The sequence below is a fragment of the Felis catus genome, chromosome C2 (genome assembly GCF_018350175.1).
Source record: "Felis catus isolate Fca126 chromosome C2, F.catus_Fca126_mat1.0, whole genome shotgun sequence".
Taxonomy (NCBI): Eukaryota; Metazoa; Chordata; class Mammalia; order Carnivora; family Felidae; genus Felis; species Felis catus.
The window spans coordinates 45,618,580-45,644,558 of record NC_058376.1 but is presented as its reverse complement, the minus strand read 5'-3'; the positions used below and the strand labels follow the sequence as shown (position 1 = coordinate 45,644,558).

The window sequence follows — 25,979 nt, the reverse complement described above, 5'->3', positions numbered from 1 at the left end:
CTATTTTTATAGTTTCAAAACATTTCAGCTTTTCTCACCTGTTTCCAATTTTGGCCACTTCCCCAAGTGCCTCATGTTACAGAATTAACTTACTATTTGCTTTGTACTGAAGTCAATGGACAAACTCCAGGATTCTTGAATGTTAGTCAAGTCTCAACATCTCTAGACTTTTTTTTAGAAGTCTCAATGGCTTGCTTTAAGAAATTTTCAAAAACACTTCTTGAAGTCACACAAAAAAGTTAATTTCTTTCATTTTCCTTCAAAAAGTAGCCCAGAAATGTTTATTGGTAAGTTAAATTACATTGGAATCAAAATCCTGTAAGAAATCACTTATTCATATCCTGAACACAATGAATCACAAAATCCCAGATCATCTTTTTCTGTTTTAGGCAAAAATTACTTCCTTTAACTGGGACTTTAATGTACTATTGACTAATGATTTTTTTTTTCAAATTTATAGTTTCCTAATACTTAAGATGATTTTGATATGGGTGGTGTTGAGAAACCATATGGTGATAAGAGTATATTTTTCTTGTGCTGTTGTTAAAGAAAACAAAATAAAGGAATTCTTTAAATGTTCTAGGGAAAACATTTTGCAAGTGAAATAGTGTTGTTTGTTTATTTGTTTGCCTCAAGAAGGTATGTGAAAGAAGGGGATTACAGGGATTTAACATTTTCATATAAGCAATGAGTTTGTACTGGATGTAGAATTTTGTATCAGCTTGGCCATTTCTAATATGATGTCAGTAATATCAAGAATCTAAAGAAATCACAATGACCCCCCAAACTCTATTGTAGGTTTAAAACAATTTAGTTTATTTAACATTATATCATGTCTATATTTTATCTACCACATAATAAAGTTTGTGGTGATAATTTGGATTGACGGTTACATTGCCTGTATTTATCCCCTCCCCAGGTGCAATTCAGGACTTTGGAGCCAGTTACTTAATCTATTTCTACCTCCCCTGTTTCTGCTATAGAGATAGTGAATTATAATGATCTCAAATGGATTTGATAATAAATACTTTTCTTATCCCTCTAAGGCATTCAAAAGATGTGGATGACATAAATTTGAACAAAGTTATAATATATTAAATAATTATTTTTATTCACCAGATAAGTACTAAAATTGGGGAATTACTTTCCCTTATACTGTTGACTGGTGATTATCAGATCATGTCCCATGTGAATCTTAACTTTAAGGGATTCAAATAAAATCTTAACATTTCCCCTGAACCTGCTTTCCCTCCTATATTCCTGTTGGGGTTAAAACATCACCATCTACTTAGTTACCCAGGTTTGAAATCCCATTTTAATATTGGACTTTTCACTTTATCAAACCCCTGTCCATGAGTTATTAAGTTGTGCTGATTCTATATAAAATCTATTATCACTGCCCATATTCTGCCTTTATGTTCTCTTGCTTCACTTATTACAATAATCATTTGCTGGTTGTACTTGTTAATACTTATATAATCACTGTTTCAAAGAATGATCCAACTTTTTTTTTTTAGTGCCTACTATATATAAGTACTCTTCTAGTTTCTGAAGAAACACAATCAATACAAGGTCCTTGCTCTCATGGAGTGTATAGTGAAAAGGAGAACGGAAATAGGTAAACAGTCAATTACTATAAAGGGCTAATGTTTCATACCCTCCTTTAAGAACTTGCTTTACTTATTGTCTTGTTTGCTGCAGAATTAAAATCTACACTGCTTGGCAATAAATTCCTGCACAATCTCTTCTCTGCCTTTGTTCTAGTGTCATCTTTTACCTCCCACTAGTTCCCTAACTCCTGTTTTTCAAATTATCTAGGGGACTCATAATTCATGAAGTGTGGCTTTACTTGTACCTCCCTGTCTTCCTTGGAAGACTGCCTTCTCACTGTTTCCACTTGGTAAAATCATATACTTAAAAAAGAAAAAGTAGAACTTAAATACTGTCTCCACTGTCAATTCTATGAATCACTTTCCCTTTTAGGAAGAACTGATTGTTTACTTTCTCCTCCTTTTATATCTTAATCAAGTGTATGTGATACACTTATGGTATGGAATTGGTATTTGCTGTGTAGGTGTCTGCCTCCCTCTATAAAATGCCCTGGAGGTCAGGAAGTGTGCTTAGTTCTTCTCAGTAAATTCACTATTGAGCACAGAATTAGGCACCTAATAGGTACTCAATTTCAGTTTTTTAAAATGCAATGCCAGAAGGAACACATATAAAGATGTTCTTTATGACTGATTCTAGACCAAGAAAAGAGTTATTGAAATTACAGGATGGCAAATCAATAAATTTTAAATTATTTTCATTGTAAAATATATGGTTTTGAAGAAAGAAAACTTCAAAATTTAGCTCTGCCAGCTATTCACTTCATGATCTTGGACAAGTTAGTTTTGTTCTTTCAGTTTTTGCATTTAAAAAATGAGCATAATATTATATGGTTTTCAAAGAATTAGATGAGACAACATAATTAGCACAGTGTCTGGAAATAGTTGGCACTTAAAAATGTTGGTGTACATTTACTTTCCTTCCTTTCTGTGCACAATTATCCGCTTTCCCCTTATTATAGTTGCCCACTATGTAACAAAACGTTTTACAAAAGTGGATCATTTCCATATTTTATTATAGTTTGGTATGGACATGAAAATTCTTTTATATCCTATGGCAAAGTAAAAATCACCACTAGTTACATGTTTTATATAATACAGTAAATTCTCAGTTTTGGCACTGAAATTCTTATGTCTCAGGCAAATTGGGATAGTTGGTTACCTTACACCTTGTGTGCTCTGCACAGTGCGATTAGAAGCTGTGGGATTAGTATTAGATAATATGATATTAAAGACTTTTCCACTTTGGGCAAGTGACTTTTCATAACTCACTTACGCTACTGCCTGTCTCTTCATTCATGTATATTTGTATATTATATATTATTACATAATAATAACACTTCCTCTATTATGTGAGAAGTGAGATTAAATGAGAAAATGTGTTTAAAACACAGGGAATAGTAAATTATACTAAATACTGAATCACCCAATAACAGCTTAAAGAATGAATGGATAAATGCAAATATCATATCCTACCTTACTGGCTTGATGTTAAGTCCTAAAGTAAGAAGTGGTTTTCGGAGTTAAAAAGGTTCATAACCAAAAATGGCTATGTCAGTGTATTTAGGAGCTTTCTTGATGGTCTCAGAAGTCTACTTAAATCCTACACACCTGAAATTGACAGGTTTGAAGTTGTTTTAAAGAACAAGATGGTTTCTCCTAGAGTAAAATAATCAAAATGGGTATTTTATTACTTTAAATGACACACTATAATACATAGTTTCTTTGGAATAGCTTCTGTAGGAAATAGATTCTTATCCCCATTAACAAGCTATGCTGTCTTTTGTACTCTACACATTTGTACCTGTAACAATGTGTTTTTTTGCTTAATTTGGAATTGGTTTTAACCTTAAATCTATTTGAAATTCCTGAATCTACATGATGACTCTGTTGATTTGGTTCCATGTTTTCTCTTAATTTCTTTATTTTATTTTTTAAATTTAGAAGCCATCCAAATGCTCTAAAAAATGATGAAGAATAAATTATTTTACCCAATGATAAAATCGCTGAGCAGAAATTAGGAGGAGGGACTACATTTGTGAAATCTGTAGCATTTCTTAATCTAGATTTGTTTCAGAGTAAATAAAAGGTGTGAGGTTTGAGAAATGAGACGTAATTTTCCTGCCAGTTCCAGAGAACAGTGGCATACCATCTGCATCAATTAACTTCAGTAATATTCAGTACTATCCTGCCTACTGAAAATTACCATATGGGAAAAAAGACTTCTCTGTAATTAGACATGTCTTGTTGACAATGAAAGTTACTGCCAATGATGCCTAATGTTAGATTTTGTTTTCACTCTAAGACACTAACCATATTGCAAAATTTTAATAACATATGAATTTTTAAGAGTGGCTCTCTTGTTTTTTTTATTACATCCATATTTACAAAAGTGTTATGACAATGATAAAATTAAAGGTACGTGTTTTAAAATGATCTGGTTTATGACTTTTTGCTTTCAACTATAGTGAAATGATTGATTATACACCAATCAATTATTTAATTACTACTAGGTAGGAAGGAACAAAATGCATCAGAGCATTCTCATGACTTGAAATACTATGTAATACCTAAGTTCAAAACTGAATTAAACCATGTGACAAATAAATAATTTTATGCTGCCTTTGTTCTTGTTTTATTTTCTGTGAAACACTTTTGTGTAGGTAATTTAAAAATAGATACTACATCTAAGTCAGCACATATGTAATGAATGGCTAACTTTAAAAAATAAGTTTTTCAATATGCCATGCACTATTCTAAGGGTTCTACAGGTGTGACCTCATTTAACCCTAATACCAACCCCTGTGGCGAGGATAAATACTAGTTCAGTTTAACAGCTCAGATTACAGATGCACTGAGAGTTTAAGCAACTTGCCCAAGGATGCACAGAGAGCAACTGGCAGAGCCAAGACTTGAATGCAGGAGACCTAGTTCCAGGGTCTGAGTTCTTGACCATCTTCTGATACCCCCAAATGATACTTGGGTCTCCACTAGTAATTTGAAGACATAAAGCATTACCCTAAATATCTGTGCCTCATCGTAGAAACACATTCTGGAAACACATTACGGACTGGGCACTGTGTTGCTCCTAAAGATGTTTTGTCCTTGAGAAGTTGCAGGATTTTAAGGTTTTATTTATGTATTTATGTATTTATGTATTTATGTATTTATGTATTTATAGACAGAGACAATGCAGGGGGCCGAGGGCCAGAGAGAGGGATACAGAGAATTCCAAGCAGGCTCTGCACTGTCAGCATGGAGCCTGATGAGGGGCTTGAACTCAGGAAAACCACAAGATCATGACATAATGCCAATACCAAGAGTCAGACGCTTATCCAACTGAGCCACCCAGGCACCCTGAGAAGTTCTTGGATTTTAAAGCCTCATAAAGCTCTATAATATTCTATATAAACAGGAAATGCAGGCTAAGGAAACTTGCTGGAAAAAAACCTTTAGATTTTGCTTCCCCCAATCTTAAGTATCAACTGATGATAATAATGCTGAGGATCCTTCAAGGAAATATTTTAAGAGAGTCTTGAAGCTTTTGAGAGAAGGTAGCATATTTTCCAGTAGTGTTTCAAATGGTATCCTTTATTTCTGGTTTCATAAGTGTCTTATGGTTATACAACTAATCAAATATTCAGCATTTTGGTCTTTTGTAACATTTGCTAATCAAAAGAAAATCAACACAAAATCTAAAAATAAAGCAAATGTCCAGAGAGGACAGATTTAATTCTAGCTACATAGGTTATTTATGGTGAGATTTTTAACAATGGAGAAAGTATTTCTTAAATGAAACACATATATAAGTTAAACTACCAACTACTTTCCTTTTTCCCTTCCAGGAAAGTTACTACTTATTTTTGAGCCTTTTCTGTAATTCTTATAAGGAGTTTAATTTAAAAAAAAGAGAAAGTTCAGTTTTGCTAATTAAACTTTCTTTTAAGACCTCTGTGAACACAACTATGAAAACCCTATGTTGTGCCACGGGCACCTTCCACTGTGCTTTGTCCTACAAGGCAAAAGAATGCTGCGATGTGACAAGTTTTATAACAGGGTTGGTCTATCCCCACTTATTTATGTTCACAAGTGGCCCAGCAGCCCATGAGGGCATGCATACAGCCCTCTGGGAGAGGAAAAGACATTTGAGCAGCTCAGTTACTTATCATGTTTCCAATTAAGGTGTAAACACAAAGACACAGCAATTCCAACCAACACAGAAATTAAACACTAATTCACATGGAGACCCAGTTAATTTAGCAAGCTGTATAAAGTTTTTTTTTAGAATTTCTCTTTGCGAAAAGAAAATGATTCCAGGATGAATCTTTTGAAAGTGTTGATAGTTTCTTTGAATAGCATCAAAAAAAAGGACACAATTTGTAATAATAAAACATGAAGATCTCTAGGGAGCAGACGTATATTCTCAACTGAGAATTTAAACAGCCATATAAATAAGGTCCAGATTTTTAAGATTCAAACTTTTTAAATTATATTAAGATAAAAGTAGCATTTATGCCAATAAGAATGTATAATAACTAAGGTCAAAAGCTAATAGTATTTAAAGAATCTGAAAATAGTAAAAAAAACACTAGTAAAGTAGAAGTAAAAAGAACTAGTAAAAATGTGGAGATTACTTAAAGACTTAATATCTTTCATGTTTTTCTGGGAAAAAATAGAAATTCTCTTTTTTTCCATTTTCTATATGAGTGTGTGTGTGTGTGTGTGTGTGTGTATATATATATATATATATGTATATATATATATATGTATAATTTATTGTCAAATTGGTTTCCATACAACACCCAATGCTCATCCCAACAGGTGCCCTCCTCAATGCACATCACCCACTCTCCCCTCTCTCCCACCCCCCGTAAACCCTCAGTTTGTTTTCAGTATTTAAGAGTCTCTTATGGTTTGCCTCCTTCCCTCACTGTAACTTTTTTTCCTCCTTCCCCTCCCCTATGGTCTTCTGCTAAGTTTCTCAGGATCCATATATGAGTGAAAACATATGGTATCTGTCTTTCTCTGACTGACTTATTTCACTTAGCATAATACTCTCCATTTCATCCATGTTGCTACAAATGGCCAGATTTCATGCTTTCTAATTGCCAAGTAGTATTCCATTGTACGTATAAACCACATCTTCTTTATCCATTCGTCAGTTGATGGACATTTAGGTTCTTTCTGTAATTTGGCTATTGCTGAAAGTGCTGCTATAAATATTAGGGTGCGAGTGCCCCTATGCATCAGCACTCCTGTATCCCTTGGGTAAATTCCTAGCAGTGCTATTGCTGGGTCATAGGGTATTTCTATTTTTAATTTTTTGAAGAACCTCCACACTATTTTCCAGAGTGGCTGCACCAGTTTGCATTCCCACCAACAGTGAAAGAGGGTTCCCATTTCTCCACATCTTCGCCAGCATCTATAGTCTCCTAATTTCTTCATTTTAGCCACTTAGACTGGTGGGAGGTGGAATCTCAGTGTGGTTTTGATTTGTATTTCCCTGATGAGGAGTAATGTTGAGCATCTTTTCATGTGCCTGTTGGCCATCCGGATGTCTTCTTTAGAGAAGTGTCTATTCATGTCCTCTGCCCATTTCTTCACTGGATTATTTGTTTTTTGGGAGTGGAGTTTGGTGAGTTCTTTATAGATTTTGGATACTAGCCCTTTGTCTGATGTCATTTGCAAATATCTTTTCCCATTCCGTCGGTTGCCTTTTAGTTTTGTTGATTGTTTCCTTTGCAGTGCAGAAGCTTTTTGTCTTCATGAGGTACCAATAGTTCATTTTTGCTTTTAATTCCCTTGCCTTTGGGGATGTGTCGAGTAAGAAATTGATGCAGCTGAGGTCAGAGAGGTTTTTTCCTGCTTTCTCCTCTAGGGTTTTGATGGTTTCCTGTCTCACATTCAGGTTCTTCATCCACATTGAGTTTCTTTTTGTGAACAGTGTGAGAAAGTGGTCTAGTTTCATTCTTCTGCATGTTACTATCCAGTTCTCCCAGCACCATTTGTTAAAGAGACGGTCTTTTTTCCATTGGATATTCTTTCCTGCTTTGTCAAAGATTAGTTGGCCATACATTTGTGGGTCCAATTCTGGAGTCTCTATTCTTTTCCACTGGTGTATGTGTCTGTTTTTGTGCCAATACCATTCTGTGTTGATGATTCATCTCGGTAGTAGAGGCTAAAGTCTGGGATTGTGATGTCTCCTGCTTTGGTCTTCTTCTTCAAAATTACTTTGGCTATTCGGGGCCTTTTGTGGTTCCACACAAATTTTAGGATTGCTTGTTCTAGCTTCAAGAAGAATGCTGGTGCAATTTTGATTGGGATTGCATTGAATGTGTAGATTGCTTTGGGTAGTATTCACATTTTAACAATATTTATTCTTCCAATCCATGAGTATGGAATATTTTTCCATTTCTTTGTATCTTCTTCAATTTCCTTCATAATCTTTCTGTAGTTTTCAGCATAAAGATCTTTTACATCTTTGGTTAGATGTACTCCTAGGTATTTTATGATTCTTGTTGCAATTATGAATGGGATTAGTTTGTCTTTCTGTTGCTTCATTATTGGTGTATAAAAATGCAACTGATCTGTACATTAATTTCATATCATGTGACTTTGATGAATTTGTGTATCAGTTCTAGCAGACTTTTGGTGAAGTCTATCAGGTTTTCCATGTATAGTATCATGTCATCTGCAAAAAGGGAAAGCTTGACTTCATCTTTGCGAATTTTGATGCCTTTGATTTCCTTTTGTTGTCTGATTGCTGATGCTAGCACTTCCAACACTATGTTAAACAACAGCAGTGAGAGTGGACATCCCTGTCGTGTGCTTTCTCAGGAGGAAAGCTCTCAGTTTTTCCCCACTGAGGATGGTATTAACTGTGGGCTTTTCATAAATGGCTTTTATGATGTTTAAGTATGTTCTTTCTATCCTGACTTTCTTGAGGGTCTTTATTAAGAAAGGATGCTGAATTTTGTCAAATGCTTTTTCTGCATCGATTGACAGGATCATATGGTTCTTATCTTTTCTTTTATTAATGTGATGTATCATGTTGATTGACTTGTGAATATTGAACCAGCCCTGCAGCCCAGGAATGAATCCCACTTGATCATGGTAAATAATTCTTTTATATGCTGTTGAATTCGATTTGCTAATATCTTGTTGAGAATTTTTGCATTCATATTCATCAGGGATATTGGCCTGTAGCTCTCTCTTTTTGCTGGGTCTCTGTCTGGTTTGGGAATCAAAGCAATGCTGGCTTCATAGCTTCATAGAATGAGTCTGGAAGTTTTTCTTACCTTTCTAATTTTTGGAACAGCTTGAGAAGGATAGGTATTATCCTGCTTTAAATGTCTGGTAGAATTCCCCAGAGATTTTTGATAACTAACTCAATTTCTTCACTAGTTATGGGTCTGTTCAAATTTTCTATTTCTTCCCGTTTGAGTTTTGGAAGTGCATGGGTGTTTAGAAATTTGTTCATTTCTGCCAGGTTGTGCAGTTTATTGGCATATAATTTTTCATACTATTCCCTGATAATTGCTTGTATTCCTGAGGGATTTGTTGTAATAATTCCATTTTCATTCATGATTTTATCTATTTGGGTCCTTTCTCTTTTCTTTTTGAGAAGTCTGGCTAGAGGTTTATCAATTTTGTTTATTTTTTCATAAAACCAAGTCTTGGTTTAATTGACCTGCTCTACTTTTTTTTAGATTCTATATTGTTTATTTATTATTTCTCTTCTTCTTCTGGGTTTGGGGTGTCTTTGCTATTCTGCTTCTAGTTCCTTTAGGTGTGCTGTTAGATTTTGTATTTGGGATTTTTCTTGTTTCTTGAGCCCTGGATTGCAATGTATTTTCCTCTCAGGACTGCCTTACTGCATCCTAAAGCGTTTGGATTGTATTATCATTTTCATTTGTTTCCATATATTTAAATTTCTTCTCTAATTGCGTGGTTGGCCCATTCATTCTTTAGTAGGATGTTCTTTAACCTCCATGCTTTTGGAGGTTTTCCAGACTTTTCTCTGTGGTTGATTTCAAGTTTCATAGCATTGTGATATGAAAGTGTGCATGGTATGATCTCAGTTATTTTACACTTATTAAGGGCTGTTTTGTGACCCAGTATGTGATCTACCTTGGAGAATGTTCCATGTGCACTTGAGAAGAGTGCACATGAGCAATTTTCCATTGCTTTGGGGTGTAGAGTTCTAAATATATCTGTCAAGTTCATCTGATCCAATATATCATTCAGGGCCCTTGTTTCTTTATTGATTCTCTGTCTATATGATCTACCCATTGTTGTAAGTGGAGTATTAAAGTCCCCTGCATTTACCACATTCTTATCAATGAGGTTGCTTATGTTTGTGATTGTTTTATATATTTGGGTATGCTGCATTTGATGCATAGACATTTATAATTGTTAGTTCTTCTTGATGGATAGACCCTGTAATTATTATATAATGCCCTTCTTCATCTCTTGTTGCAGCCTTTAAATTAAAGTCTAGTTTGTCTGATATAAGTATGGCTACTCCGCCTTTTTTTTTTGACTTCCAGTAGCATGATAGATAGTTCTCCATCCCCTCACTTTCAATCTGAAGGTGTCCTCAGGTCTAAAATGAGTCTCTTGTAGACAGCACATAGATGGGTCTTGTTTTTTTTATCCATTCTGATACCCTATGTCTTTTGGTTGTAGCATTTAGTCCATTTACATTCAGTGTTATTACTGAAAGATATGGGTTTAGAGTCATTGTGATATCTGTAGAGGTTTCATGCTTGTAGTGGTGTCTCTGGTACTTTGTGTTCTTGCAACATTTCACTCACAGAGTCCCCCTTAGGATCTCTTGTAGGGCTGGTTAGTGGTGATGAATTCCTTCTGTTTTTGTTTGTTGGGGGAAAACCTTTGTCTCTCCTTCTATTCTGAATGACAGACTTGCTGGGTAAAGGATTCTTGGTTGCATATTTTTTTCCGTTCATCACATTGAAGATTTCCTGCCATTCCTTTCTGGCCTGCCAAGTTTCAGTAGATAAGTCTGCTACTACCCTCATGTGTCTACCTTTGTATGTTAAGGTCCGTTTATCCCTAGCTGCTTTCAGAATTCTCTCTTTATCCTTGTATTTTGTCAGTTTCACTATGATATGTCATGCAGAAGATCTATTCAAGTTATGTCTGAAGGGAGTTCTCTGTGCCTCTTGGATTTCAATGCCTGTTTCCTTTCCCAGATCGGGGAAGTTCTCAGCTATGATTTGTTCAAGTACACCTTTAGCCCTTTTTTCTCTCTCTTCTGGATTTCCTATGATATGGATATTGTTCCATTTGATTGCATCACTTAGTTCTCTAATTCTCCCCTAGTACTCCTGGATTTTTTTCTCTCTTTTTCTTAGCTTCCTCTTTTATCCATAATTTTACCTTCTAATTCACCTATTCTCTCTTCTGCCTCTTCAATCCATGCTGTAACCGCCTCCATTTTATTTTGCACCTCATTTATAGCATTTTTAATTCATCATGACTATTTTTTAGTCCCTTGATCTCTGTAGCAATAGATTCTCTGCTGTCCTCTATGCTTTTTTCAAGCTCAGCAATTAATTTTATGACTATTATTCTAAATTCTTGTTCAGTTATATCGGTTAAATTGGTTTTGATAAATTAATTAGCTGTTGCTATTTCCTGGAATTTCTTTTGAGGAGAATTCTTCTGTTCTGTCATTTTGGCGAGTTTTCTGTCCCTTTGTGTTCTAAAAGCTTGTTGTGTGCTCTGCACCTGCAAGCACTGCTATATTAAACGATGGTCATACACTGTCCAGGGCCTGGCCATTCAGGAGGTATTTTTTTGGGAGATTGTTACTTGTTCTTTGTTGTTGTGACTTTGGCTATTTTATTACCCTACTCGTAGTGACATTTTGGACCCTCCACCAGGTGTGCTTTGATTTGTTCCTTGGAGTAGCCCTGCCAAGTTCTGTGGTTCAGGTCGTGCAGATTGTTATGTTAATCCTCAAATCAGTTTCCTAGGTGTGCAAGATGGTTTCCTAGGTGTGCAGATGGATAGTGTTGATCTGGCTGCATTTCAGAGAGGATAGATGCAAAAAAACTTCCATGCTTTTCTGCCATCTTGGCCCCTCCCCTTGAAATTCTCTTTATAAATGTTCAAGAATTTGATATCAAATGCATCTTGCGGCTCTATTTTTAAAATTTTTCTTTTAAATGCATTGTCGATCTTACACGAGGATAATGATGTCCATTTATGTCAACTACATATAACTCTCTAAAACATTGAGTTTATAAGAACCTAGGATTCTTCATTTATGGATTTCAAGGTGTCCAGAGACCTCCTGAAATTGTATGCACATATTTACATATATGATCATATGTCTATTTTCTTGGTGAAGAGTCTGTTATTTTTGACAAAGAAACAGTATAATCCACTAGAAATCTGAGTCCATGACCTTTATTACAACATCAGGACTCTATAGGAGTCCTTAAATTCGTAAATTCTGCAATTGATTAAAGGTTTCACAAACTGGATATTATTTGAAAGTTTGAATTATACCTTCAATTTTGTATATGCTCCCATCCTGAGTTTTCTTATCCCATGTGGGATAAGAAACATCTTCACATTGTCTTCTGTAAGTTTTTAATTATTTTTTAACCTGTTGTGTATTTTTCCTCAGTAAGTCAAAGAACTGTGCTCTTTGGAACCAACTGACTTGAAGCCATAGAGGAAGCAGACTAAACACACATTGACATTATCCGGCCAGCCCCTCTTGCACAGGTTTTGAAACTACCAGTATATCCCAAAAAGTGTTTTTAAATAAGCATCTAACATAGCAATAAGAGTGTGTAGATATTTTAAAGGGGTAGCTTATTGGGGACATGACTAGAAATACAATTACTCATATCACTTTCCTTGTGCTTCTCTTGGCTGGGAGTGGTCTCTGTCATTTTATCAGTGACTCTCTTTTCTCTATGCCACTCCTCAGTCCTGAGATAGAATAATCTTGTTCTCCTGCCCATTCCTGCCCCAGATTTCCCATGCCAGTTTTTTAATAGTTGCAGTTCTGCAGCGTTTCCTTCTGAAGCTTGCAGATGCACAAACTTTCAAGGAGGAGGGTTCTCTGGGGAGAACCATATAAAATAAGTACTGAGTAGGGGCTATTGGGTCCTAGGTGGAATCACACAAATGTCAAGGAACAAAGAATCCAGGAGTTAGGAATCCAGATGAAAGTTTTTCTTTTTTGTTTTTTAACCATAGTTCATGTTTTGAATAATTTATTCAGGATTTTACTTTGTATGCTTAATCCAGTTTTTCCTATACCCTTTATAATTAGCTTTTGGTTTGAGTGGGCACATGCAAATACTGATTCACACACACCTCACTCAAGGTAATTGGCAACATTCTCAGCTGCAGAAATGTATAAAATATACATCCTTTAATTAAAGAGCTTTTCTCCTCTTAAAAGTCTCTTACTTAAAAAGTAAACCACTGTCTCTTATCTTCTATGCATATTTATTACAACAATATTTTGTTAAAGATAAAATAAGGTCAATTGTCATCTATACTACATAAAAATATGAAAAGAATAATCATCCTCAGAACTATAGCCAATATAAATATTTTGTCAGAAATGATTAATTTTGAAATATCAAATTATGGATCTCAAGCAAAGTTACTGACCTTTTTTAGAATGCCTGAACATATAAAAAATGAGATGGTTTACTTTGATTTTTTTGAACTGCAGTTCAATTGTATTTAAAAGTTATATACTTTCCTACTGTTGATTTCCCTTGGCATACTGAGTTCATGCCAATTTTCCTTAACTTACATATATTCTTTCAAAGTCTGCCACTTAGTCTTATATATTTGTGTTACTGCTTTTCTTCAGTCCTCTGTATGCATCAAAACTGATATTATATTCACTAGCTCTGAGAATCTCTGCAGCTTCAACTTTATTTATCATTCCTAACTTATTTCTACCATCTAAACTATATGCCTTCTGAATAAAAATTTTTTGCCTGAATAATAGTGCATGTAATATTTGCCCTGACTCCATATCAGATAGGATTTCACATGAAATGTGGAAAGGAAAATATTGATAATCATGGTTAATGGATTTTGAAGACATTTTAATATTGGCTTAGCTCTGTAAGTCCTTTGCTATAGAAATGGTCTACTTAGATCTGTTGTTAGTGTATAGAAAATCGGACTGTGAATTCATTTCCTAACATTGCTAGTCAGGGGACACTCATGAGGATATGAAAAAGTCTGGCTATCTGAGTAGAAGGCTCATTCAAATCTTTTTTCAAAGGGTAAAAAAATAATAGTAAACATTATTTTAGTTATATATTTAGTGACTGCAAATCTGGTGTTTGGGTCCCATATGTTCGTATTTCTCCTGCTATCTGTTTCAGTGTAAGCAGAGGAGTCTCGTGGGATTGATTCACTCCATCTTTGCCATTTACTTTGAACCTAACACATGGAAGGCAATGAAGATTATATATAGCATTGTATTTAAAGCACTAGCAGACAAACTGAGATGGTGTTTCAGAAGAACAGTCCCTCAACAACTGAAGAGCTTCCAAGATTAACCACAAAGGAAGTATTAGGAAGATCTTGAACAATGATTTCTTTCAGAATTTATCTATTTCTAAATCCCTCATGCTGCCTGTTTCCTTTGTTTTCTCTTTCATAGACTTTGGTTATAATTGATAAATCTTGTTAGTTTAAAGCGTATGTTTGAGTTTGGTCTTGAATCATGTGTGTGTGTGTGTGTGTGTGTATGTGTGTATAATTAAGTAAATATTATATATATATATGTGTGTGTGTATAATGTGTGTATATGCATATAAATATTATATATAGTAAATTATATATATTTACATATAAATATATATGTAATATGTACCTAATTAAAGAAAAATACAGTCTCCCACAACTGACTAAAAACTGTTAAATATGTAACCTAGAATTTCGATGATCTAAACCTACTAACCTAGGTTATTATTTTCTGAGTAAATATTAGATAATGAGTATGCTTTTATATTTTATAAGTAGGTCTAGTTTTTAAGACACATTGTAATGTCTGGATCTTAGTGTAAATTTAAGATACTACACAATGTCAGATAGTTATTGCTGTGCAGTGACAGAAAAGAATAAATCAGGAAACGTCCATATGTTATCCTATCATTGTAACTGTGTAATTTTATTTCTCAATAACTTTATTATGCTGGTTTTATTTGTATATGCTATATGTATGAAATCGCCAAAAACATAAAGGGTTTGGGTAGAGGCAGAGTCTGTCATACGATAAGCCACAAATCTAAGACCCTATTTGTAATCAGTGCTCTGTGACAGATAAAAATGTTCCATCCTACTTTCAGATACTGTATGCCTACAGAATTAAATCAAAGAAATAACTTGATGGAGGCACCTGGCTTGCTCAGTTGTTTAAGCATCCAACTTCAGCTCAGGTCATGATCTCGCAGTCTGTGAGTTCTAGCTCCATGTCGGGCTCTGTGCTGACAGCTCAGAGCCTGGAGCCTGCTTTGGATTTTATGTGTTTTTCTCTCTCTCTGCCCCCCCTCTGTTCATGCTCTCTCTCTCTCTCTCTCTCTCTCTCTCTTGAAAATAAACATTAAAAAATTAAAAAAAAGAAATAACTACATGTATTAAAGAGGACAATTTATTTCCATTTTAGAGTACGTGACTGATTATACATTTAGAAAGGGGGCATTACTTCTTTTCAGAGAGGTAGAATTTGATTCTAATTTTTTAAAGTTTATGTATTTTTCAGAGAGAGAGCGAGAGAGCACGAGAGAGAAAGAATTAGTGGGAGAGGGGCAGAGAGAGAGAGGAGGACAGAGGATCTGAAGCAGGCTCTGTGTTCAGCAGAGAGCCAGATGCAGGGCTTGAATTCATGAACTCTGAGATCAAGACCTGAGCTGAACTCAGCCCCTTAACTAACTGAGCCACCCAGGTGCCCCAAATTTGACTTTAATAAGGAGGTATACAACAGGGGAAGACTTTGCATTAAAAAATATAATATCAGTTCTGCCATTCTACCTTCTCCTCTCTCAGCTTCCTTCTCCTCTTTCCTTCTCTCCTCTTGTCTCTTCTTCTCTCCTGTGACTTTTCTTACTTTATTGAGTAACTACTGCTTGAAAGGCACTGCATCAAAGAATATTACTGGGTGATCAAAAAGAATGAAATCTTGCCATTTGCAACAATGTATCTAGATGGAACTAGAGTGTAAGTGAAATAAGTGTGTCAAAGACAAATATCATATGATTTCATTCATATGTGGAATTTAAGAAACAAAAGAGATGAACATAGGGGAAGGGAAAGAAAAATAAGATAAAAACAGGGAGGGAGGCAAACCATAAGAGACTCTTAACTATAGAGAACAAACTGAGGGTTGCTGGAGGAGAGGTTGGGGGGGGATTGGGTTAAACGGGTGATGGGCTTTAAGGAGGCACTTGTTGGGATAAGCAGTGGGTGTTATACGTAAGCGATGAATCACTAAATTCTACCCCTGAAACCACTATTACACTATATGTTAATTAACTTGAATTTAAATAAATTTAAAAAAAGAAAGAAAATAAATATATGAATATACTTGCTATTTAATTTTCAGTCAATTAGTTTCTGGCATTTTTCTCTATTTGAAACTAAGAAAGATAACTCTTTACTACAACCTTTCTAGACATAAAAAAGGTCATATAGACAGTATAAACAATTGACAATAGTTAAATAAATACTGATTTTAGGCTTGTCTGCTTTCTGGGTCTCATAATTAAATGATTCATTGCAGTTAGTGCAAAAATAAGTACTATAGGGGCACCTGGGTGGCTCAGTGGGTTGAGTTCCACTCCTGGTTTTGGCTCAGGTCATGATCTCACAGTTCATGAGTGCAACTCCCCCATTGAGCTCTGTGCTGACAGACCAGAGCCTGCTTGGTATTCCCTCTCTCACTCGTTACCCCTCCCATGTGTGTGTGTGTGCTCTCTGTCTCTCTCTCAAATTAAATAAATAGACTTAAAAAAATAAGTACTGTATAAACACTGTTCCTTGATAGCATAGTGCGACATGAATACAAATAAATGATTTTATAAGAAACATCATCGTGTATCTCATTTAAATTCGATTAAGATAAGTAACTGGGAACTAAATTAGCACCATCATTAGAACAGGCTTTGTGATTTCCTTGAATCACATAGCTAATGTCTTTTGAGACCCTGAAAGTACTGTGACAAAGAATCAATTGGGATAAAGCAAATTGATTGCTGCCCAGTCGCCATCAAACATTGGCCAACTGTTCAAAGTGCCACGGTACAGGTCAAGGGAGGAACTATTTTCTTGATGATGTCCTAAACCTAACGGGTGATGAGTTCATTTATTAGATAGCAAAGAAATACTTTTAAAAAATATGAAAGAATAAAAACTCATGATTACTACTTCATTCTCCTTTACACAAAATTATAAAGGAAATTCTCGGGAAATAACCTATAGATGAATGTAAGAGGATAAAAATTACCTTTGAAATTGTAGCAGTCATTACTGAATAGTGCCAGAGGAAATGCACAGGGATCACTTATCAAAGTGATATAAGCCAGGAAAAGTGAGTTGAGTTAATTTCAGTTTGAGGGAACAGGAACAAGTTTAGATCTATAAATTTTTTATGAAGCAATTTTGTTACACCTGATTTGTATGTAAGTCATGGAAACTGAACTGAGTTTTCTTTCCTATGAAAGCTGGAGGCAAATTTGGCTTAAAGCCTAGAAGAACAGAGTGCTAGAGTGTTCTTTCAGATCTCTCTCTAGAAAGTTGCTTCTGTGTATGTGCTATAGAAACATCATCTTTCTTCTATTATTCTCAGTGGCTAAATGACAAAGGTTATTTATTTATTTATTTTTAGCAGTAATGCTGAATAATTCAAGTTACTTCTGAACTTTGTAATGTCATTTCTGCCAAACATACCTAAATCCACTGAGATTTGTCATTAAGAGTTAAGGATTAAGCTATTAAACTACAAATCATCCATTCCTCAATTCTAATCACTGAGATATTAATAATATATGTGAAAACTGCCTTTTTATATTTGCAGCTCTGAGAGCTTAGCTTACATAGATTTTTATTTTGTGTCTTTTGCAACACCACCATCACCACCAACAGTAAGAATAATAACATTTCTGAGCAACTGATACCATTTTTGTTTCTAAAGAGGAAAAAAAAAAGTGGCACTCATTAGAATTAAAACTGCTAGTTTTAAATTCATGTAGTTTTGGTTCCTACTGTATCAGTGGCATTGCTGGCCACAAAGCCTCCAACCATATCGGTAATTGTCCAATGATAAAACCAAACAACATCAAAGCATATTTACGATTTGCTATTTTGTATGTTTTAATTAAGAAGGCAAGGGTAATTGAAGAGCAACAGAAAAATAGAAATGTAATAATGTTAGGCCTTGTTGGTATAATATTGTTAAGAAAAGCAAGAAATGTGCGTGTTGGAATTTTGTTTTTATTGGATTTCCTAGTGTCTTCAAACATTCCCAGGATTGGTTGGCTGGGCCAGCCCTCCTGAATACATTGATGTCATCACCATAATTTGTGGCACAATTATGACTAAAAAACAGCAGAATTACACTAATTTAAAAAAAGTTTTTGATACAGCAGGGAGAGGGGCAGAAGGCGAGGGAGAGAGAATCTTAAGCAGGCTCCACACCCAGTGGGGGGGCTGACGTGGGCTGGATCTCATGAACTATGAGATCATGACTTGAGTCAGAATCAAGTCAGACACTTAAGGAACTGAGCCTCCAAGGTGCCCCTAGAATTACAATAAATAAAGCTCCAAGGGGCGCTTGGGTAGCTCAGTTGGTTAAGGGTCTGACTCTTGATTTCAGCTCAGGTCATGATCTCATGGTTGTGAGATTGAGGCCCATGACGTGCCTACTGGGCGTGGAGCCTGCTTAAGATTCTCTCTCTCCCTCGCCCTCTGCTTCTCTCTCTCAAAAAACAAAACAAAACAAAACTCCAAGAATCAATACCCTAATTCTATTTCTCTAAGACACATATAAAATATAAAGTGGGTTTATATCTTTTATACAACAGAAGAAGGCAGCTTGATATTTTATAAATTGGCAGGGAAAAAAACAATTTGTTTCTGAAATAATATCATGGATAATCCAGAAAGTGATTTACTAAACTTTGAAATTGCATTTCATTTCATTTCATTTCATTTTTTAAAAGTATTTTTTACCATTTTTTTTAATGTTTATTCATTTTGTGAGACAGACACAGAGAGTGAGTGGGGAAGGGACAGAGAGAGGAAGAGGCACAGAATCCGAAGCAGGCTCCAGGCTCTGAGCTGTCAGCACAGAGCTTGACAAGGGGCTCAAACTCATGAGCCATGAGATCATGCCCTGAGCTGCAGTCAGATGCTTCACCAAACTGAGCCACCCAGGCGCCCCTGAAATTGCATTTAAAAATTTTCGATTTCCGGGGTGCCTGCCTGGCTCAGTCGGTTAGACATCCAGCTCTTGATTTTGGTTCAGACCGTGATCTCATGGTTGGTAGGATCAAGCCCTGGAGTGCTGTCAGCATAGAGCCTGTGCCCCTCTCTCACTTGCTCTCTGTTTCTCTGTGTCTCAAAATAAATAAATAAACATGAAGAAAAATGCTTAATTCCCTGTATTTTCTTTCTTTCATTGATAAAATACAGCTTTGGTCAGACTGACATGTTTAAGGGGAAACTGTGCATTAATTTTGTTTTTCAAAAAAGTTCTTCAAGTTTCAAATTTGCTACTTTCTGGCTTTTCTTCCAATCATTTCTCTTTAGTAAAATTAAACTTTAATTAAATCTCTATAAACTTGCTCAAACATGGAATTGCCTGTCAATAATGCTGCTTTTATTTCTCTTTTCTAGTGAATTCCAAGTGGCAAAGTAGCTCCACTTTATCTTATTTTTATTCTTGAGTTATACAATTTGAGATCTGAAGCTCTAGTCCTTATTTATGTAAAAATTATTCTAGAGGAGGCAGCAGCAGTATGCTAACTGGGTGTTCAGGTTACAGATCTGTCTTCCACTTCCTTTTACCACTTTCACGGCATTAGATATTACAAATGTGGTCCCTGCATTAAAGAAAGGTCACTTGTATTTTTTTCAACAATATATCTTAGAAATATTTATTTCTGTATTGTGTATCTTTCAGTTGTGAGCACAGTCCTGTGCTGTATATGGTGGCAGAAAACTTCACCTGAAATACCTACCAGCAGGAATCCTGGGGGGCAGAGATCCTCCCCCTGGCACTGGATGCGGGGCCTGGATGCTATTTAAAAACCCTGCCCTCAGGAAGCTGGGGCAAAACGCCTCCACCCCAATGGCCGGGAAGGATCCTTTTAAGAGATAAAAATGGACATTAATCAAAATCTATTTGTGGAAAAGCTGTTGATCATTTAACTGGGGAAAAAAAATCCTATCATTAATAAAAACATCAAACCTTACAAGGAAGCTATAAAATTAAAAGGAACGAATGCACTTTTATTCATAATTAAAAAAAATCAACTTAGGTTTTGAAAAGAAAGTACTCTTAACTAGTTACAATCCCAAACGATGTACAAGTAGTAGAATGTGAAGATAAAATTTCTAAACCTACATTTGACAAAGCAGATATAAATAAAAGTCACTGAGGTTGTCTATTTGCAGAGTCGTCCACATGAGTGACAGACATGCAGGAGACAGCCACAGCGGGATCTGAGATCAAAGCTGCACTGGAAGAAGCAGTGTTTTGCTTTAGGTCTATCAGCAGTGGTGCTTAAAATGAGGAAAGCTTTTACACCATCCAGCAATTATATATGTTTTTGAAATAGCGGTAAGGAAATCCATATCCACAATTCTTAATTTGTTACACCTTTCTATTAGGGAGAAGACAGAGTTTGCACAGGTAGAACCACATGCTTTTTCACTTTTAAGAAGGCTACTGTGAAGCAAAAAAACCCCAACAGGAAACCACTTGGAAGTTTATTCATAAGATTATATCATGAATTGTGAATAAAAGAATGTCAGAGCTGGAAAAGACATCATAGGTCATCCAGTCAAAAAATTCTCATTTATAGACTAGCAAACTAAGGCATGAAAAAGGGAAGTGATGTCACTTAGGTGGCAGACTCCTAGGACAAAATCTTCCCAGTGTAGATTAAAAATAAATAATGAGCCATTTCCTATTTGGGAGATTGCTATTCTCTGAATATGAATCAGAAACCCTTCAGTCTGGAATAACAGCATTATAATTTGGTATCTCAATGACCTGAAAGACACTAAAATCATTCAGAAGAAAATTTAATATACATGCACTATCAGTGCATGGGCAGTACTGGTAATTGATATGGTATATCTAAGTTTAATCACAGTAACACTCTAAAAGCAAGTTACACTGATGGTTATAAGGAATGCACATCATTTGGGGCCCCTGAAGCTCAAATCAGGCCCAGCAGTTTTCAAATAAAGAGACCTTAAATCAATCCTCTCAGGCTCAGTTTTAGCAAGTCTTACATTTTTGAAGAGACTTCACTCTGTTCCTTGGCACAAATTTCGCACCTAAAATATGTTAAAATTCATAGCCTCTTTGAAATCTGACCAGGATTAAAGGGACCTGGTATAACACATTCTATACAACTTGCTTCTACAGAGAGAGCTGATGCTAAAGAAAAGCCAGGATTTCTTAGATCTTTAGAAATGCTTAGAAAGCGAAGTTACAATGTATATTTTAATGGGTGAGGCCTATTTATTGTGCATTGGAATAAAGAAAGCATGGAAAGAAAATCAAATGCTGTAATTAAGCTTGTTTTGCTGTTGATTTTATGAGGCTTTAGTGGAAAGGTCCAGCAGAGTTTGAGTCCCTTAAACATGAAGAGATGTGGCTAAAGTGCCAAGCAGTAGTTCTGAGGGAACTTTTGATGAACAATGAATCTAATTTCTCCTTTGCTATTACATGGGGTGTATATATCATTGAGCACAAATATTTCCTCATGTACAATGTTTCCCATGCAAGGCATTTTCCACGTTGCAATGTTTCAACACTGTCTGAGAAAGTACCCATCACCACGGAGCATTACTGAATACCAGGTAGAGACAATTATATATTTATACTGTATTCTTAAAGTTACAAAAGAAGTGGTGATTTTACAACAGAGAAAATAATTATAAGAAATTCAGATTTTATTATAGGTGGTAAAAACAGAAATATTCCAATTCTAGCTGATTATGGACTTATTGAAGCCAAGTGATAAGAAGTTTGGTTCAAGAATATGGGATTGTAGAGGCACCTGGGTGGCTCAATTGGTTAAGTTGGTTAATTTCAGCTCAGGTCACGATCTCATGGTTCGTTCAGTTTGAGTCCAGGGCAGAGCCTGCTTGCCATTCTCTCTTTCTCCCTCTCTCTGCCCCTCCCCTGCTTGTGTGCACACTCTCGCTCAAAAGCAAACAAACAAACAGACAAACTTAGAAAAAAGAATACTAGATTGTAAAAAAAAAACAAAAAAACAAAAAACAAAAGAACATAATCATGCACAGGAAAGAAAAAAGAATATAAATGCAATTATCTCAAAAGAAATTTTGAGAAAAACAAAAGTGTGTAGAGCAGACTTTAAATAATTTTAATATGCTTCAGATTTAGAGATTTTTATCTTTCTATTATTTTGCCATATTATGTGAAATTGTTAACTTAGAAAAGATGTCCATTATTTTAACTCCTTGAAAGAAACAAAATACAAATATTATTTTATTGCTATGATTACATTGATTACTATTTCTATTGTTGTGACAGCCTGTCATATTTAATAGCAGCTTTCATTTTCCTAAACCTGCTGCATCATTCATAATGGCTTTGTGATGTTTCTTTACTGTGGGTTAAAAGGTCTTTCATTTATTGTGGCATTTCTTCCTTAAGGGACTGTCATTTTTTAATATATGAAACAAACAGAAAAGCTGGTGTACATGAATAGTATTCAATTGAAATATGATATTATGTGATAATAATGCCTTATCAGTTTCCTCCTTAGGGTCAGTCATGTCAATAGAGATTGCATGAAACATTATAGCTCTGTTTTCACAATTGAATAATGAAGCTGAATTTATTTGTTATAATTCCCTTATCTTTTAATCTACAAGAAATTAAGTTCAGGAACCTTCTGGGATTTGATATGAAGTAATTTTAGTCTGGTTTGCTCTACTGCTTAAGTTGCTGGCCCTCGCTGTCTTTATTTATTTATTTTTTTAATACGTAATTGTAGCAAAGAAAAAAGAGAGACACCAACCAAGAAACACACTCTTAACTATACTATGGCCATCAGAGGGGAGGTGGGTGGGGCGACGGGTGAAATAGGTGATGGGGATTAAGGAGTGCACTTGTGATGAACACTGGGTGTTGTGTGGAAGTGTTGAATCACTGTATTGGACACCTGAAACTGATATTACACTGTATGTAAACTATAGTGGATTTAAAATAAAACAAACAAAACAACAACAACAAAATAAATAAGCAATTGTGGAACTTATTAATTATATTGTAGTTAAAGAATGAACAACATCAAACACCTGTAGCAGGATAAATATAAATGTCCATCAGTATTTTGTGCATTCAACAGACTCTTTGTCAATATAAATTAGATTTTTATTTGATGAAAGTATTCCTTTAGCCACTACAAATTTGAAATATAAGATGTGTCACTTCACACATGCTTTTCTAAATCTCAAACAAGTGAGTTTCCAATTTGTTAGTGATCTGGAGTTGGTGAGTTAAAGAGACACCAGGATAGGACACTAGCATTACATTATCTCTAATATAGAGTTACCAGATAATCAGGTGTCCTGTATTTTTATTTGCTAACTCTGGCAACACTACTCAAATATAATTCCAAACACTTCTGAGTATCACACTAACAAAAGACACTATTAACTACTGGTATAAGGTAAATTAACATAAGTTACTGGCTGCAGGAGTTAATTTATCCGTCCTTCAGTAGTTCAGTGGTTGTCAAGGTTGCTTAGGGAGTACTGCAAATTATGACTGGGGAAAGACATTATTTAGCGAGTGAGGGTCCGCATGTGAACCAAAGGCATCGCAATAACTGGTATACCCACTGCTCAAAGGAGCATTTCCCTCAAAATGCTAGTAACACCACTGAGAAACATTGTCTGAGAGTAAAGCATCCTTAAAATAATGGTTGCTAGTAACCACAGCGTAAAAAAAGCAGAAGTTGACATGGCTCGAATTTTGACATCTGGTCTGATCAATTAATGGAGGATTCTGATTGCCCAGATTATCTGAAAGTAATGTGGTCTATAGAGTAACCAGTTTTCAATGAGTTATAGTAAACTATATTTAACACTTAAACCAAATGAAACAAAATTTCATTTTGATATTGCAGTGATCTCTTTGAAATAACTTTACATTGGACATTCAATATCATTAAGAATTTGTGTAAAAAGTTGACTATGACTTTAAATTCTACGCCTTAATTTCCTTATATGTAAAGTGAAAATAACAACTGACCCTACCTCATGGGGCTGCTTGTAAGGGTTAAAGTAAATAATCATAAATATAAGACAATATCCTTAAACGGTCCTAATTTCTTTTTTAAAAAGAAATCTCTTTGGGTGAGAAACCGAGGTAGGCTGATTACATTTTCTAATGCAGAACTACTGCCCTCCACCACTCACATACACAAAAACCGAACAGACAAAAATCTCTTCTTTGAAGATCATGCATCAGTAATTTAATTTTGTCTGAAAAATTTAATAAAGGAAATATCCCTATAATAATGAATTTTTTTCAGATGTGGCTACTTCAAATCGTCGCCATCTTGTTTTGTTTTTGCAGATACACATTTTGACCTATGTGTAGAAAAAGAACACCTAGACGCAGTTAAATACAGTTTAGAATTGTAAACTGGAAATATATGCACCCATGTGTATTAAATAAATTGTAAATAAAATATATTCATAATACTCCCCATGTATAGTGCTCAACATTTTTATTGTTAGAGGTGTATACTCAGAGAATTTTGGAGAATGCTTGTTTAAACAATAAAACAGTGAGAAAAATGCTGAAGTATTTATGAAGGAAAACATTTACTTCATGAGCTTGAACAATTAGGGCAAGGCCTTGATTTCACCTAGCCTCAGGCAGTCATCCCAGAAGCCATGTTGTTCCTTATACAGTGGTTCTCAACCTTGTGTATACATTAGAAAATAGGTAGTCAAGGTCCAAGCAAACACACAGAACACACAGAAAACGGAAAAGCCACGTCTCCAACTGCTAAAAAGAGCTCTTTGTCAACTATAATGTGATGCAAGGATGATCTACACTGATAAAAAAAGAAATCACAAAAAGTCCTAAATATGTAGCATCTCGTGTATATTGTGCATGTGTGGTATGAGTATTATTTGAAATTAAGTGTCAAAATAAGCTGAACTTAATCATCAGATCCTATAGTGATACATTTTATGCTGTTAGTATATAAAATGAATATTATGTCAAAATAATTTTATTCCTTTTGTATTTTGTATTTTATAATAATATAAAAGGTAACAAAGTATATCTGAATAAATATATAACATAAACAAATTAGTATTCACATAGTAGAGAGTTTTGGCTCAAACATGTCTACTGAAAAGGGAATGACTAAAATTTTGGAGAGTTGAGAATTGAGTATGTATGCATCAGAGCAGAGATCCTTTCTTCAGCCTTAAGTATCCAGTATTCAGTTCTTTAACAGGCATATGGTAGCTACTACATGACTGCGTGGTTTAGGTTAATGATGGTACCTCTGAGCTACAGTGTGAATGAGCAAAGTTCAATGATGACATAGTCTGTTAAACCAAAGGCTATCTCAAGGGCTATTTTTCTTGAGGAATTCTCACTTCAGAATGTTCAAAGATTCTCTACTTGTTCTCTATTTATACATATGCCTGCCTATCCATCCGTATGTCTATCTACCTGCTGTTTGTCTACCTGTCCATTCCACTCATCCTGCGTCAGAAAGTGTGTTTTCTTCCAGTCCTAGTGTATCTCATGTTTTCTCTCCTGTGTGCCTCTCTTCTATTTCTGTTCCAAAAATTTATAGAGTACACATTCTCTCTTCTACCAAGAGAAGTACAAACTAAACAAAACAAAACCATTAGCTCATTGTTTGTTTGAACATATGCTTCCTAATTTTTTGTGATGGTGGTTGAAGCCTCAGACTCTAAGAGTTATATGACCATTGAAGGAAGACCAGAAACAGTAAGAAGCCATTTTCAAAAAAGGCATTTAAAGAATACATTTTTTTTTTACTCCAAAGAAATCTTTAATTCTCTTTACTTAGTAACATGCAGGAAAAACTAAGC

General features: G+C 35.1%; 1 protein-coding gene across 5 annotated transcripts in view; it reads right to left on the bottom strand.

The window, feature by feature from the left end:
- The window catches only part of EPHA6 (EPH receptor A6), an 854,316-nt gene that overhangs the window by 134,031 nt on the left and 694,306 nt on the right, over positions 1 to 25,979 (bottom strand). For all 5 annotated transcript variants that reach the window (XM_019839578.3, XM_019839585.3, XM_023238878.2 and 2 more), the window contains one exon: positions 19,862 to 19,987. In XM_019839578.3, the coding sequence (XP_019695137.1) occupies positions 19,862 to 19,987 (126 nt within the window). The remainder of the gene's footprint in view (positions 1 to 19,861; positions 19,988 to 25,979) is intronic.